The following is a 14,703-nucleotide window of genomic DNA, read 5'->3' on the forward strand; positions in this document are numbered from 1 at the left end:
AACACATAATTTTGTGTTTAAACCTATAAAAAAAAAAACAGAATTATTTATTAATGAAAGATGGAATAGATGAGAAAGAGACATAAGAGAAGGGAGCTAAACATATACTTTGAGATTTGTTTGTTACTAGAATTTTAATTTTTTTTAGAAAGAGTGAGGAATCCCAATAAAGGAGGGAGCTGTTTTTTTTTTTAAGCATGTTACTAAAGCAAGACAAAAAAGCACTCAAAACAGGACAAATTTCTAGGCTTTGCTTTATTACATTTCTTTCTTCTTTTTGTGTGAACTATAGTGTTTTTTTAGATATGTAGCAGTATATGTATATATTGTAAAGATGATATTCGATTCCAAGATTATTTAAGAAAACGATTAACTTAACATTTGACACATGAATCTTTTTGTTCATGTTTGTTCCTCTCTCAAAATTAAGATGGGTTGATCCAATATATCACCGTATATTTGGAAAAAAAGAAGAATATTATCGTATATAGGTTTAGTACTGAATATGTTACTATCATAAAACAAGTCTATTATTAACTGAGTACCTGACCTAAAAGAAAAAAAAAAGTCTATATTTAATCGCCATGAAAATCAGCAGCTATAGTAGTAGTAGTAGTTGTTCTCAAAGGAAGAGAGATACGAAAAAGGCATTGTTGAAACACTACTTTGGTTGATATCTTTACATTACTTTGCTGGATCCGTTTTATGTAGATGACAGACTCGTATCGATCTTGAAACTTACAAGAACATACATACAAGTTAAATAACTAAGGAAATAATTACTTTATCAGAAAAAAGTATTTTATACATTCAATTGGTTAACGTATGTACATTATATAGAATCTGAAATGATTTGAAAAGCAAACCAGTCAATGTGAGCAACAGACAATCCATTATTATTCAATTTTTGTATGGTTAAAGTAACTGATAACTGTACAGAGGAGTTTTTATTTCTATAGTCTTTCTTTTTACCACTGATTCGAACTAATTGGAGACAATTCTATCGCTGTTTCTATTATCTTGCTCAAGCATTATCTTGGCAACGACTTCATTAACTTTATGAGACATTTCTGGGATCATCAAAGCTGCTTCATCAAACAACTTGGCTCTGAGTTCACCTGAAACTTGATCTCGAGGAGAAGCTTTAGACAATTTCGACATTGACTGGACAAAAACTGCAGCAGCAGTGTTTAAACCGTGTAGTGCTTGACGGCAGGAAGTTACCATTTCTTGAAGTGAATCGTCTGCAACTGTATCATGGAATACTTCTGAAGAGGTCTTGTCCTGTGACATAACAAAATCACTGATTACATAAAACGTAACGTTGATACCACTTTACTACTATATACACGAACATAAAGTTGGCCTACTATAAATATGTAACTGTGTCTGTATAAATCTGTGCTGTGTAATGTACAAGTGAGTTGATATTTAGCAAAAATATAACTTGGTGAAACCTGTTCAGCATGTTCTTCTGAACTATGTGGAGATTGATCATTGACCGTATCAAGAGGGAGATGTTCTTGGATCGACCTCAAAGTCTTGTACCCTGATTTCTGGGAGGGCGTACGCATAAATTGTTTGGTTCCGCCAATGTAGTCTCTTCTTAGGAAAAACTGGGATGAATATCTTCTTTGCTGCAGTGATTTTCCGGCCTCAACCTATGGTTAACATAAAAAAAATTTTGGTCATTAAGATTTCTCTTGGTAACCTAAATCATGTCGCAGCAATAGGGAAGAGAGCTATTACCTCGTCTATCATTGACAAATTGTTATCAAATTGCTTGAGCATGTCCCCCTGTTCGGCAGAAGGTTTGGTGCAGAAATTTTCAGGTTTCGGTTTTTTAATGAAAGATGCTTGGATGTTTGGAGAATTCAGAAGATCCAAACACACGTTGTAGATAGTGTTCCAACGGGTTTTTTCTTTCCTATGGCTGTTGAGAAGCAAAATTAAAACAATCAGTGTGGTTCTCATAAAAGCAGACAGAGTGATAGAGAGAAGAACTGCAGTAATGAAGAAAGCTTCTTACCTAGGAGCATCTCCTTGAACCACTGAAGTTTCAGTGTCGCTAGAGCTTTTGGATAGGCTTCCAAGGCATGATTTTTCGGTTTTTGAACCTTGCTTGGGAGTTTGGCATTCAACAGAAGAGCAGTCTTCAGCACTGTGAACAGTGTTTGCCAGACTTTTATCTCCATGTTTCTGATGTGGAGGCAATAAAGACGTACAATATCAGAAGAACTGAAAGACTTTAGCTGAAATTTTGGGTCTAGAAAAAGCATTTTCTAATGATTCCCAGAAAGCATGCAACTTTTTGGGCTTGTACCTCGTTTGAAATAGACTTCTGACAAGTGGTAGCAATATCAGATGTTTCCACATAAACTTGAGCCCACTTAGGAAGTCGAGAAACGCTGAACTTAAATGAGGATGTCCATGGAGAGCGTAGCTGCATCTGATCTGCGTTCTCTTCTACTGGCTTATAGTTTGCAGAACATGATGCATCTTTTGGATTGTCTTCCTCCAAATCAACTGCAATTTGCTTGAACTTTTCGAGTTGGACCACAGTTAGCCTGCCATTTTCATTTACTGCCCGTATAATACGTGTAGCCATTCGCAAAGGAAGTTTCCAGACAAATATACAGCCGTCACTTGCAACCTGACAATAAAACACCAAAGAAAAGTTCAAAGCAAAGTTTCTCTCAGTTTTCGCTTTCATTTGAGGCATACCAAGAAAGATAGATCCAGGCTTTCGAGCATAGTAGGCTCTTTTATGGAATTTCAATTCAATAGGAATGAGACATTGAACTTGACTTCATCCAAAAGCCAAGGTTCTTACAGTTGTAAGTAACTGAAAACTACAATTCAGAAACTTACTGAAATGATATGTTTGCAATCAGGTAGGAAAATAACACCAGTCACAGCTTCACCATGTCCTGTGGCCTGAGCAACCAGCTCTCCAGTGACAAAATCCACAAAGGAGATTGTCCTGTTAGAGTACGAGCATACCAAGTAGTTGCAACTTGGGTCCAAAATGACCTGTGAAAGAGATCTTATTGTCAGCACTAGAGCAACAAACAATGTTGAAGTCTAATCAAAATGTTTGTTCAATGCACCTTTATGGGATCTCCATGGTCTCGGTCTTGCTTGAATGATCTGACAAGCTTTCCACTTTCTATGTCAAATATGTTTATCTTCTTATCCTGCAATCATGAGATAAAACATCAGACTCCTTGTTGGTTTAAACAGATGTTGGTGTACGAGTAATTGACTCAATGTGCTCGAGATAAGGTGGTAATATATTAATGTTCACCGAAAGGTACCAATACCGGTCCCACTGTGACAACAAGTCTTGATGTTGGATCTACAGCCACATCAGAGATGGTTCCCTGAGAGAGAGTTCGAGGAGGAGAAGATGAAAGACGAACACTACTTGCTTTTCTGACAACGTCAAACAGCTGCAACCTGCAACAATATCAACGATTATCTCATAAATTTTTCTAGAGTAAATATGCGATGTAAAAAAAAAAAAAGAAAAAAAAATATGCAAGTTTCGTGGTCTTGCAGCATATAAAACATTACCTATCTGCACCAGAAGTTATAATTTTCCGGCCATTAGATGCGAATTTAACAGAAGTTACCGCAGCTGAACTACAAACACTCCCAACGGGATCAAAGTTCCTGACAACAAGAACATATAAGTTCGTATGGCCCTTGTCAGGGAAATCAAAAGACCATAACAAAGCTGTTATTTAACACCTTTTGACATCATAAAGGTGGATCGCTCGGCCCTTTCCACCAGAGGCAAGCAAGAAATCGCTGCTTGAGGCATTTTCAGGAAAGCTGAAGCTCAATGACTGAATTTCTGCTTCATGAGCATCCTGCAAGATGGTTATCATTAAGAGCTTAGGAATATGATGTCTGGAAACCAACCAGTGAAGAGTAATATTGAACAACGGTGACTAATATTACCGTAAAGCATGTATATTCTGATTCTTCTAGATCATATATATGAAGATTCCCTCCACAGTCCCCAGCTGCTAAGTACTTTCCATCTTCACTTACTGCCAGTGCTCGGAAACCAAATTTACTACCACATGTCTCAAGGAGATCACGTTCAAAAATTCCAGCGCTAGCTGCATTATAATAATAATGAGTGAAAATGACTAATTGAAAACAACAGAAATATACTACAAAAACTAGTTTGTTTCAAATTCCGAGCATATGTTATAATTACCTAAATGCATAATCCCTTGTGTTGAAGATTCTGAGGGATTGCTGCTTGCATTAGCTTCTAACGGATCCACTTGAAAAGCAAGATCCCACAATCTGATGGTTCCATCTTCAGAACATGTAGTGAAAGAAACCCCTTCACTGCATCCCCTAGCTACACATGCAGCTGTTGGACTGTGCATATTTCCACAAGAGAGGTTTTTTATATCCCAAATTCCGGCAGAATGTGATACCATCATCGAGCACCTAGTAGGCTGGAATAAGGAAGAAAAGTTTCACCATATGCAGTTGGTGCTCTAACCTTACACAGGAAACTTCAGAAGTAACATTGGCGCCAGAAAGAACTTCCAAATCAACTAAATATCTACGCAAAGTACTGAAATACGTTTACAGTTACCTTGTTCACATCATTCACATCCCAAACATAGAGACTACGATCCGCATAGATGACAACTGTTAAGCCAAAATACAACCTTTTGTAAAAAGGAAATTAGGTAAGCAACGTACTATTATTATAATTTTCTTCTACACTCACTGAGCTTATCTGTGGTAGAAAACTGACAAGCAACTGCGTCCGGGAAGATAGCTACATTTTCGAGTTCTGCTGAATGAGACTGACTTTCAGTGGTGCTGCTTTTAGCATCTGAAAATTGTATTTTGCCAGCATAATCTAAAGTTTCAGGCGTATATAGCTGGACCATTCCGTTGCTGCAAGCGCAGGCTATCAATCGACTGGATGCAGATAGAGCAAAACATTTTTCAACCTGACAGTTCATTGCAAGCCAATAAAAGAAGTTCTTGTTATGAAAAAAAGAAAAGCTCGGAATGTTTGTATCTGCATGTTACAAAAGCTAACATGAAAACTTATTCATGTCTTTCCACATAGAGCCAACGCATACAGTCAAGCAAACTTATTGCCTAAGCCCACAAGGAAAATACAGTCAATGCGTCTGGACTACAGGAAATGATTGTTTTACATGTCTAGATGATGGAGCTTAGCATTGTGTGATCCACTCATGGTTCCTAGATTAACAACAAAAAAGAATGAAATGAAGTTGTTGTACCTTCAGATCTACCGACTTCTTGATTAACATCCCATAACTCATGAGCATTAGAACACCTACAGAACACAATAAATTTACTAACTTTCATTCGAACGAGTGTAAAAAACTCATATCAACAGTAATAAGTTATAACTGTGTGGAGCGAAATACCTGCTTCTGTGAGAGCGTATATTGAAATAACATCTTCAGTTTGTCCGTCACTTCCACTGGATTTCACTCTGTAGGCTGATATCACTGATACAAATGAGTTTCCTTTTTGGAAAACATCATCAGTTGGCTTTCCATGATATACCAAAGATCCAACTTTACTTGAACGTGTCTTCTGAAAAGAACCCACTGTCCAGTACTTCAAGTGCTTGTTCCCGGAAGTAACAACGAATTTCCCATTGGATGAGAATGTCACAGACGTTATCTCAGAGCAATTAGAACTGCCTTTGATCTTCGCCACTAAAATACTTTTGCGCCAGTCCCAGAGATATATATATGCTCCAACACTCACCAAATATTCCCCTAAACACCAAAGCAAGGAAAAAATGCACAAAACAGAACCTTAAAAAAGACGGTTCGAGCAACAAAATAAGAAAAGGAGAACTAACCATTTGGTGAGAAGGAAAGACAGTGAGATCCATAAAGATGGCCTTTAAGCTCCGAGACAAGTCCCAAAGTCTCACAATCCCAAATCATGACTGCAGAGAGATTCGTATACTGAGGAAAGATCAAATCAAAACACCAGAAAACCAAATCACGATACATAAAAAGACAACATATTTATACGCAAATGGAAACAGAATCATTATTATTACCTCTCCAGCAGCAACGAACCGCCCATTCAGGGAAACAGCCACACAACTCAAAGGCTTAGGCATACGATGAGATACAACAAGGTGAGATTGAGTGAAGGAATCAACATCGTAGACCACCACAACACATCCGGCCAAGTAAACACATTTGGAGCTGCAAGTAACCGAGGCTAATCCATTGGCGTTCTTTGTAGTCAAACCGATGATCTCTTGCAGAATCAGCTGGACCAATAAGCAGACCAAATCAAAACCCCAATAAACAAAAACAGAAATCAAATACATTTGCCTCGAGATTTGGTGATTGATAAATATGGTACCTTCGTGGATGAACAAGGCTTCTTTAATTTCTGATTCAGCTTCATTCCGATTAGAGTAAAAACAAGAAAAGAAACCCTAAATTTCTGAGGGATTTGGTATCGGAAACCCTAGAGAGAGAGAGAGAGAGTGATTTTGGGGATTTTTCTGAGTGATGGGATTGTCGTTACTGTGTAGGAGGGAAACAATTTGTAAACCATATGGATTTTAAAAATCAAAATTAATTTCTTCCGTTATCACCATTAATTTTTCACCCTAAAAACTGTAGTTTCACTTATAATAATCTCTTTTTGTCGAGATTAAATCGAGATTGGGCCCAAAATATATCAAACAAAGCCCAGTATATGGGCTTGGAAGGCTCGAGAGAATATGTTTTTAATCATTTGTTTAATTATTTCCATTTTCTTTTAACTATAAAAATCTTTGTTCGTTGTTTCTCGTCATCTCTATCTCTCTCTCTTTCGCTTTCACATTCAGAAACGAAACCCAGAAGAAGAAAAAACTCGAGGGATCATCTAAATCGATTTTTTTTGGGGATTTTGTTTTGAGAGGAAAAAAAGATGAATTTCAGAAGCTTTGAGGAGTTCTGGCCTTTCTACGTGATGCAACATTCGAATCCATCAACGAGGCGATGGCACTTCATAGGTATAATCGCGAGCCTTGTTGCTTTGTTGTGTTCGGTTTTGATCAACTGGTGGTTCGTTGCTCTCGTGCCTCTCTTTGGTTACGGGTTCGCTTGGTACAGCCACTTCTTCGTGGAAGGAAATGTTCCGGCGAGCTTTGTGCATCAGGTTTGGTCGTTTCTATGCGATCTCAAGATGTTTAGTCTGATGCTCACAGGTAGTATGGAGAGAGAGATGAAGAGACTTGGTAAGAGGCCTTTGTTGCAGCTCTCTTGAAGATCGAAGATTTGTATATATATATATATATTGTTCTTCATTCTTCCCATTGCGAATGAACTTGTGTTTGCGAACAATAGATCTTTGTATCTTCTTTAGTTCAAAAATGGACTCTCGACACATTTAAGTAGTGCATTAACTTTATAAACTCCGACGAGCGTTGATCTAAAACTAAAAGGCAGAATTACAGAGTTTAGAAAGATACAGAACCTGAAACTCTACCACGAAATTGTCCCTGGATTCTTTAGATGAGCTCTATAAGGATGTGTATACATCCGGTTTACCAGATGGTACCTAAGATCGATCATAAGTCTGTGTTGCGGGAAAAGGATGGGAGGGGCACGGCTTCTTGAGGCCGTAGAATCACGAGCAGACCAAACATCCCGAGCATCGGGAGGACAAGAAGCCATTTCAGAAGCTTGTAGTAATACATATGGAAAGTTAGTGAGAATTCGTCTGAGAAATGGAGTCCATTCTTATCTACCATCTCCACCATTACAGTTCCTGTTGTTCTCACTCCGACTGTTGGTAGTTTTATCCGGTATTTTCCAGGGCGGTCATAGATCTGACTCTGTGTTATCCTCCTATCTCCTTGGTAATTGCCTGGAACCAACAGCGTCGTCTGTACATTTGAAAACAGCTAGTTTAGTTTCAGCAAGAAGCCATTGCCCATCTATTGAGGTTTGAGGAACTTACAGTAACGTTGTAGGGTGCTTGTGAACCAGATGGGTATCTATATTTATCAACGATCTCAATCTCAGCCCAGAAGTTTTTCCCTTCCTCATCACGGAAACCTCTGGTCGAATGCGTGACAAAAACGCCTTCACGATCATAACGACTGGCCTTGTTGTTCCTTCCTTGATTAGTAGATCTCCAAGCCTGATGAAACAAGACTGAAATCAGTAATCTCGCACATTTATATAAAGAATCAAGAAGATGTTAAGCAAAACCCGCTCAACATATAGTGTTCGGGGTTGATCTTGCCTTAAGGGGATGGTGAGGAGAAGGCGTTGAGAAGCAAAAGACGTTTCCATTCATAGTTGAGACAACGAGATCGAGATCATCTCCACCGTCAACATTATCAGCCAAGACCATACTGTATCTGTAACTCGAAACACCCTGGCGGTCAAAATCCATCGGAAAACCAAACCTACTACAGATATTAATGAGCTGAGAGGAAGCAAAAGAGACTTACGAAGTTTCACCAATATCAACAACGTCAGTACACGAGGTGGGTCCGTCTATGAGATACAGGTAACCGTCAAAGGATGTAGTAACGATGGTGAGCCCCTTCTTTTTCTCACCTCGCTTGTTTAGATCAACAAGAAGAAGTTGGTTCATCACTCTTCCATGAGTTCTGTATGGGTAAGGACGGATTATCGAACCATCCTTGCCACTAAGAACGTATATGTTTCCTGATGATGTAGGAACCACAACGTCTGTGTGTCCGTCACCATCAACATCGCCGATAGAAGGACCCTGCAAGAGAAGATTGGCAACGATCACTGATTGTGAAGTCATCAAATTCGGAGACAGTGTTCATGGTTAAAAAAATTTAGTCTTATTCTGGGACTTAAACCAAAAGTAACAACACACAGATCTCATGATGATGCTCCTACAACTGGTTCATACAAAAAGAGATTTCTATATCTGATGAGAATAAACGATGAGTAATTTTTTTACCTGGGGAACAAGACTCTTTAGATGTGTTTCCCAAATTCCCACTCCTTGCGTGGTCCATGCTGCTATATTTCCGTGTGAATCAGTAGTTACAAGTTCAATCTTTCCATCGTCATTTATGTCGGCTGCAACCACTGCCCCTTGAATTTCAGCCATTTCAAGTGGGAATTTTTCTCTGATATTTCCTGCAAAAAGATAACAATTTTAGAATCCAAACAAACATCGAGAATTGCAAGGAAACAGCTACGAATACGCAGTGTGACAAAAATGTGTTGTAAGACTTGTGCATTGTCCTGAATATCATACTTATGAGAAAATAGCGGAAAAAAAAACTCTCAATATGAATAGGAATCTAAATATCTAATAAAATTGAAATTTCTGTCTTGCAGAGAGATGGAATATTCACATTTAACATACAAATTTTGAGAGAAGTGTGGGCTTTACTGTAAATGCTATAGAAGCATTGCTTGAAGAAAGCAGTAGCAAGAAAGGCAGAATTGTCATCAACGGAAATAAATAAACAGAAGGAAGTAACAAGAGATCTTACCACGATGATCCATGGCATAGAACAAGCCAAAGGAAGTTCCGACAAGAATATCCAAGTAACCATCACCATCCAAATCAACAACCGTTGGGGAAGAATAAATATACGCACGGAAGTTTGCTTTATCCGTACTCATATCTAGCTCTTTGATCCACTTGACTTGTTTAGTTTCCAGATTGAAAACCACAATTGAACTAGCAATATAATTTTTGATGTCAATACCACCAAGCTCTTTTAGATGTTCTGGATTATCATAGTACCTGAAAATTAGCTTATGGTGTCAGCTAACCTATATTCTGCAATGTGAATAAACTAGAAACGCTATTGGGAATATTAAGACCTCATGCATGCAAATGCAATACTACTTATGATGCTTTTGCATTGACAGATCAGGGAACATTCGAGCGTGAAAGATGAACTTACTCAGGATCGAAGAAATAGGAAACAGCAACAACCATCTCCTGTACTCCGTCTTTGTCTATGTCAGCAATTACCTGATAAAAAGTGATACTGTAAGATCTGTCATGGAAGTAAGAAATCGAAAACAATAGTTTTAGACATAGATGAAACTCACAGGAGTGCACAGTATATGGGCGTCAATATTCACATAATCCTCTGAGTTCTCGTGTTGCCCCTCGACCCATTCCTCATCACCCCACATTTTCTCATCAACATAATCATCATAATCATAGCTGTATTCATCAGGTAGCTCATCATTATCACGCAACAACTCAAACGATGAATCTGCTTCAGCTTCTAAGCCACCATCATTTTCAACTGTGGCCATGCGAATACCCTCAGTGTTGTCTTTATTATCCGAATGGCCGTCCGCAGATTCTTTAGAGCCATTATCTTCCAGAAGTCGCCTCCCACTTTTGGTAACTGTCTCTGTCTCACTACTGTTTCCAGATGTCCCCAGAGTTTCTGAGGAATTATCCTTACTAGTATTTAATTTAATAACAGTTTCATTCTTAACTTCACTAATTTTTCTTTGATCCACCTCATTGGTGGTTACATTTCCGTTGAGATTTCCTGCAGAGCCAGCTGTAGTATCATTTGCTGCCGAACTATTTGCTCCAGCATCCATGGAGGAATTATGTAGCTCTGGGGTAGGCTTAACGACAGCTTCTGTTTGGTTATTCTCGGGTTTCTTTAGATCCTCATGAGATGAAACGTTAGTTTCGCCGCCATGAAATTCTTTGGACATTGAGACTGTAACATTTGGTGTTGTGGTTGTTGCATTCGTTTCTACAGATAGGAGAAGCGAAAGTCACAAAGTAAACATTCATCAAGAATTAAACTGACTCTGCTAATCCATGTATTTTTTTCTACCCTCTAAATACTGAAGATACTGATACGCAAGGTTGGGAGCCCCATCAGATGTAATTCATAAAATATATGCAAGATACAAAATATAAAGATTCTTCAGATTAGCTGAGGCAGCTACACCAAGCAAAAACTTAGCTTTACAGTTTCAATTAACTAAAGCAAACAACCAATCATTAGCAGTTCAGTGTCTCTAAATCTAAAATTTGGAAGAACATAAACTTAGCCAAGTGGATCATGTGGAAGATGGGCATAACTTAAGCAGCAAACAAGAAAACTGATGTAGAAAGTTTAATAAACTTACGATTGGTCAATGAATTTAATAACATAGCCTCCTCCACAAGCTGATCATCATGGACATCAGGATGTGAACGGTCAACAGGGTCAGGATTCAGTCCCACATGCCAGTTCTTGTGCACTTTTCTACGTGGCACTTCTAGCTTATCTGACATCAGAAAGCCTGATACCCTGGAAATAAGAAAGTATCATATGCAAACCCCACAAAATTCCAAGGATCAAGAGAACAGATGAAAGTATATCCATCATCTGAGATGAACAATTACCTGAAAAAGAGCACTTCGCCGTTGTAGGTAGCCAGAGCAATTTCTCTAACACCATCTTTGTCGATGTCGAATAGAAGAGGACTCGAATGCACATTTGACTGGTGAAAAGCAGGCCAACCTAACATTACATGAGAGCATCACTAACCTTTTTCAAATTCCTCAATATAACAGCATCAGATGAACAAGAACAAGAGAAAATTATCCAGAAAACTAAAGGTAAGAAGATAATATATATCCAGTACCTGGCATCTTGTCTCCATCAGCTCCTTCAAGAACTTCAAGGTAGTGAACAAAAGATGGAACAACAATGTCAAGCTTTCCATCACTGCAACAACAAAAAAAACAAATCCGGGTTTAAGCACAATATATGGAACAAGCACTAATGATCCTCAACCCAAAAGAAAACCAAATCCAGAACGTGAGTAAAAAACAAAACCATACCTGTTAATATCAGCAATCAAGGGTGTAGCATAAACGCTAGAAGTGACTTCAGTTTGCCATCGCAGCTCCAATTTCTTCGGGCACTGAGTATTCAACAAAGCATCTTCATCACTGCACAACGAAACGACCCAGAACCACACAAACAAAAAACTTAAATCGGAGAAACCAAACAGAGAGAGCCTTACGAGTTATGAAACAAAATAAATATGAACAAGTCGATCAAATTGAGGCGTTGCATCGTCTACCCAAGACGGACTCAATATAGATCGAAAACTTACATTTCAGGGTAGCCAAGTTCGTCATCGGTGGCTTGACGCTCTCTGAACTTGTTTTCTCCATAGGAGAGATTCGTTAAGGTAAGACAGAGCAAACAAACAAGCAGACACTGCCACGCTCGCGATGATTTCATATGAGCCACACTCTGCGAATACTAATTCTCTTGCACAAATAAAATTAAAAATCGATTCAGGATCGAAGAACCTGAATCCGAGATTATGTGGATGAGATTTTGAAGAACCCCAAAAAATTGGGGTTTTTGGGAATTGGGATGGGGTGCGAAAGGGAGAGATCGACAAGGAGAATGAGAGACGAAGCCTCCTGATACTGTGTCTGTCTGTGTTGTGTGTGTGGGGAGAGATCGAAGCCGGCGAAATCCAATGACGCAGGGAAGAGAAAAAAACTGCTTGGCGTTTTGATCTAAATAAAACGCATAAAAAACAGCTCGCTGTTTAGTTACAAATATGACAAACGTCAAATCATTTTTCTTTAAACTTTGTCTCAGTTGTGTTTTAGTTACACACCGCTCTGTTAATCATCGATTTGCAAGAGGATGTGATTAAAAATATTTGCGAACGATTCATATCAAATTATTGATCACACATACAAGACTCGAAATGATGATGATATTTAGTCTCAGTGATAAAATTTGTCTATCAGTCGTCTTTTGATTCTGTCAAGTAAAATAGAGAACCAACCAATAATAATAATATGATACTAATACTAAAGGATTACAACATTATCCCTTTCCTAAGTACTATTACAAACAGCTTCTCCATCTAAAACATATGATGAATCACTTAGAAGAGTAAAACACACCTTTTAGAGCTAAAACCATCATCACATATCCCAAACGGAATTTTGATTCATAATAAATTCCTAAAACCTCCTCGAAACCGGGATTCTTACACATTCGAGAAATTGCAGAGTTCCTTTCTTTCTTCTTACGTACAATGTTAGTATAGAAGCACCCGCGATTTGCAAACAAGAGTAGCGAAAGCATAACCAGCGATCCACGGATGTCTTCTTCTTGATCCCAGCTTGTTGCATGTTTTGAGAGAAACAAACAGACATTGTTTCATCTGCGCCGCGCAGCTTTGCTATCCATTTGAATACGGTCCGCATACATAGGCAAACGGATGATCTCCCTTATTTCCTGCAGCAACACTTCCTCTGTGATGTTGTCCTTTATGCTTCTCATCACCTATTTTTTACATCCACAATGGTTTTAGAAACTCTTCTTTGGTCATGGAAGATGAAAGAAACATACAAATTTATATAAGATGGTACACTGATATGTTAATTGGTAAATAAACTAGCTGAAGGATGTTTTTCAGTAGAAAAAACAAATAAGACAGCAAGAAACCCATTAGATGGAATGGAATACGACAAAAACTCGAAAGACAGAACAAAAATGTTAGCAAAGTATGACCGTCAACCAATAATGCAACCACTGGGGATATGAATTCAAAGAATACCATCAAGTATATATATAAAGAGAGGTTATGAAAAGAAGTACTGACCTTTCTATAGGTGTTGATATCATTCGGCGTTGATTTATCGACCCTGACCCTCATGCTAACCCAGACTCTCTCTTCCTGATCCCAAGAACACTCTACGATCTTCCCAGAGTACTCCGCAGAGTCCGTATCATCTGTTGCAGTTTCAGTATTAGAAGATTGTAGTTCTTTAATGGAGTAAGTAAGTTATGGTTGACAGTTTCTCCTACTAACTATAATAATAAGCGAGATATTTCACCATACATACACATACCTCCTCTAAAAACAACAGAATTCCCATCCATATGCTTCTTCTTCCCTCTTTCAAACAAGGATAGCATTCCGCGGCCACTCTCATCTTGCTCGTATAAAAAGTCAACCGAGTTCATCTCTGGATACTTCCACTTCAACAGACCTTCATGGGTACGGGGAACGTAAGGATCATCCCAGCCCTGTTAAAAGAGAATTCGATTTCAGATATTTCATTTGAGAGACAATATACACTGCACTAAAACTAAGACTTCACATCTTTGCATTTGTATAAAAACAAACAGGCTTTTATCAGAGACCCTCTTCACTCTCATGGTTACCTGAAAGATTAGACCGTCGGCTTCATGTGAAAGTGATGGTATGAATCCTTTCAAAACCTTCTCAACCGCAGAAAGCAACCAAAAATCCTTTCTCCGCACCTATGTAAGACAATAATTATCAGCTCCATGAACAATTTATACAAGGAAAAAGATAAGTATGGAAAAAATGGCATGAGAAAAGAATTATAACTCTTAGTACGCACCCTAAAAGGCTCAAGATCATATCTGTAGATATGACTTCTGGCCTTCTCATGATTACGGGGGTCTATCACCTCCTTCTCAAGCATCTTCCATCTTTCATAGAAAGGCCGCTGGTCCATTTTTGAATTGTGAAACTTTCTATTAGTATCTCAAGCAATTGACAAATGATACAGCAAGCCAAACACAACTCTCGTTGATACTATATACTACTGACAGATGTGTATGTTGGTAAACAGAATGTCAAGGTTAACAGTCAGCAACAAAGAATACTGAACAAC

At 38.4% G+C, this 14,703-nt stretch overlaps 4 protein-coding genes across 6 annotated transcripts in view; 1 reads left to right on the top strand and 3 right to left on the bottom strand.

Annotated features, from left to right (window-relative positions):
• On the bottom strand, window positions 843-6,593 carry LOC104745072 (mitogen-activated protein kinase-binding protein 1-like). 2 transcript variants are annotated; one of them, XM_010466243.2, is made up of 19 exons: window positions 6,409-6,593; window positions 6,095-6,313; window positions 5,888-5,996; window positions 5,442-5,801; window positions 5,292-5,347; window positions 4,763-4,991; window positions 4,625-4,680; window positions 4,232-4,481; window positions 3,967-4,130; window positions 3,754-3,875; window positions 3,577-3,675; window positions 3,324-3,459; window positions 3,111-3,197; window positions 2,872-3,033; window positions 2,324-2,653; window positions 2,030-2,199; window positions 1,750-1,933; window positions 1,458-1,661; window positions 843-1,284 (listed from the first exon to the last, which is right to left on the bottom strand). In XM_010466243.2, exons 1-19 carry the CDS (start codon window positions 6,451-6,453, stop codon window positions 985-987), a joined length of 3,282 nt encoding a protein of 1,093 aa, XP_010464545.1. In that variant the 5' UTR covers window positions 6,454-6,593; the 3' UTR covers window positions 843-984. The 2 variants fall into 2 exon arrangements, with proteins under 2 accessions (XP_010464545.1, XP_010464544.1); XM_010466242.2 differs by having other exon boundaries at window positions 3,318-3,459.
• On the top strand, window positions 6,820-7,440 carry LOC104745074. Its single transcript, XM_010466245.2, has one exon. It carries the CDS (start codon window positions 6,967-6,969, stop codon window positions 7,303-7,305), a length of 339 nt encoding a protein of 112 aa, XP_010464547.1. The 5' UTR covers window positions 6,820-6,966; the 3' UTR covers window positions 7,306-7,440.
• On the bottom strand, window positions 7,418-12,518 carry LOC104745073 (protein DEFECTIVE IN EXINE FORMATION 1). Its single transcript, XM_010466244.2, has 13 exons — window positions 12,138-12,518; window positions 11,860-11,970; window positions 11,661-11,743; window positions 11,419-11,536; window positions 11,160-11,323; window positions 10,104-10,777; window positions 9,953-10,023; window positions 9,533-9,789; window positions 8,989-9,170; window positions 8,501-8,784; window positions 8,290-8,407; window positions 8,002-8,184; window positions 7,418-7,927 (listed from the first exon to the last, which is right to left on the bottom strand). Exons 1-13 carry the CDS (start codon window positions 12,266-12,268, stop codon window positions 7,610-7,612), a joined length of 2,694 nt encoding a protein of 897 aa, XP_010464546.1. The 5' UTR covers window positions 12,269-12,518; the 3' UTR covers window positions 7,418-7,609.
• Window positions 12,824-14,703, bottom strand: part of LOC104745076 (mRNA-capping enzyme) — a 7,159-nt gene continuing 5,279 nt past the window's right edge. For both annotated transcript variants that reach the window (XM_010466249.2, XM_010466247.2), the window contains 5 exons: window positions 14,428-14,535; window positions 14,225-14,323; window positions 13,909-14,086; window positions 13,659-13,789; window positions 12,824-13,339 (listed from right to left, as the gene is read on the bottom strand). In XM_010466249.2, coding sequence (XP_010464551.1) covers window positions 13,214-13,339; window positions 13,659-13,789; window positions 13,909-14,086; window positions 14,225-14,323; window positions 14,428-14,535 — 642 coding nt within the window. In that variant the 3' untranslated portion in view covers window positions 12,824-13,213. The remainder of the gene's footprint in view (window positions 13,340-13,658; window positions 13,790-13,908; window positions 14,087-14,224; window positions 14,324-14,427; window positions 14,536-14,703) is intronic.

Source organism: Camelina sativa, chromosome 15, assembly GCF_000633955.1.
Source record: "Camelina sativa cultivar DH55 chromosome 15, Cs, whole genome shotgun sequence".
Lineage (NCBI taxonomy): Eukaryota > Viridiplantae > Streptophyta > Magnoliopsida > Brassicales > Brassicaceae > Camelina > Camelina sativa.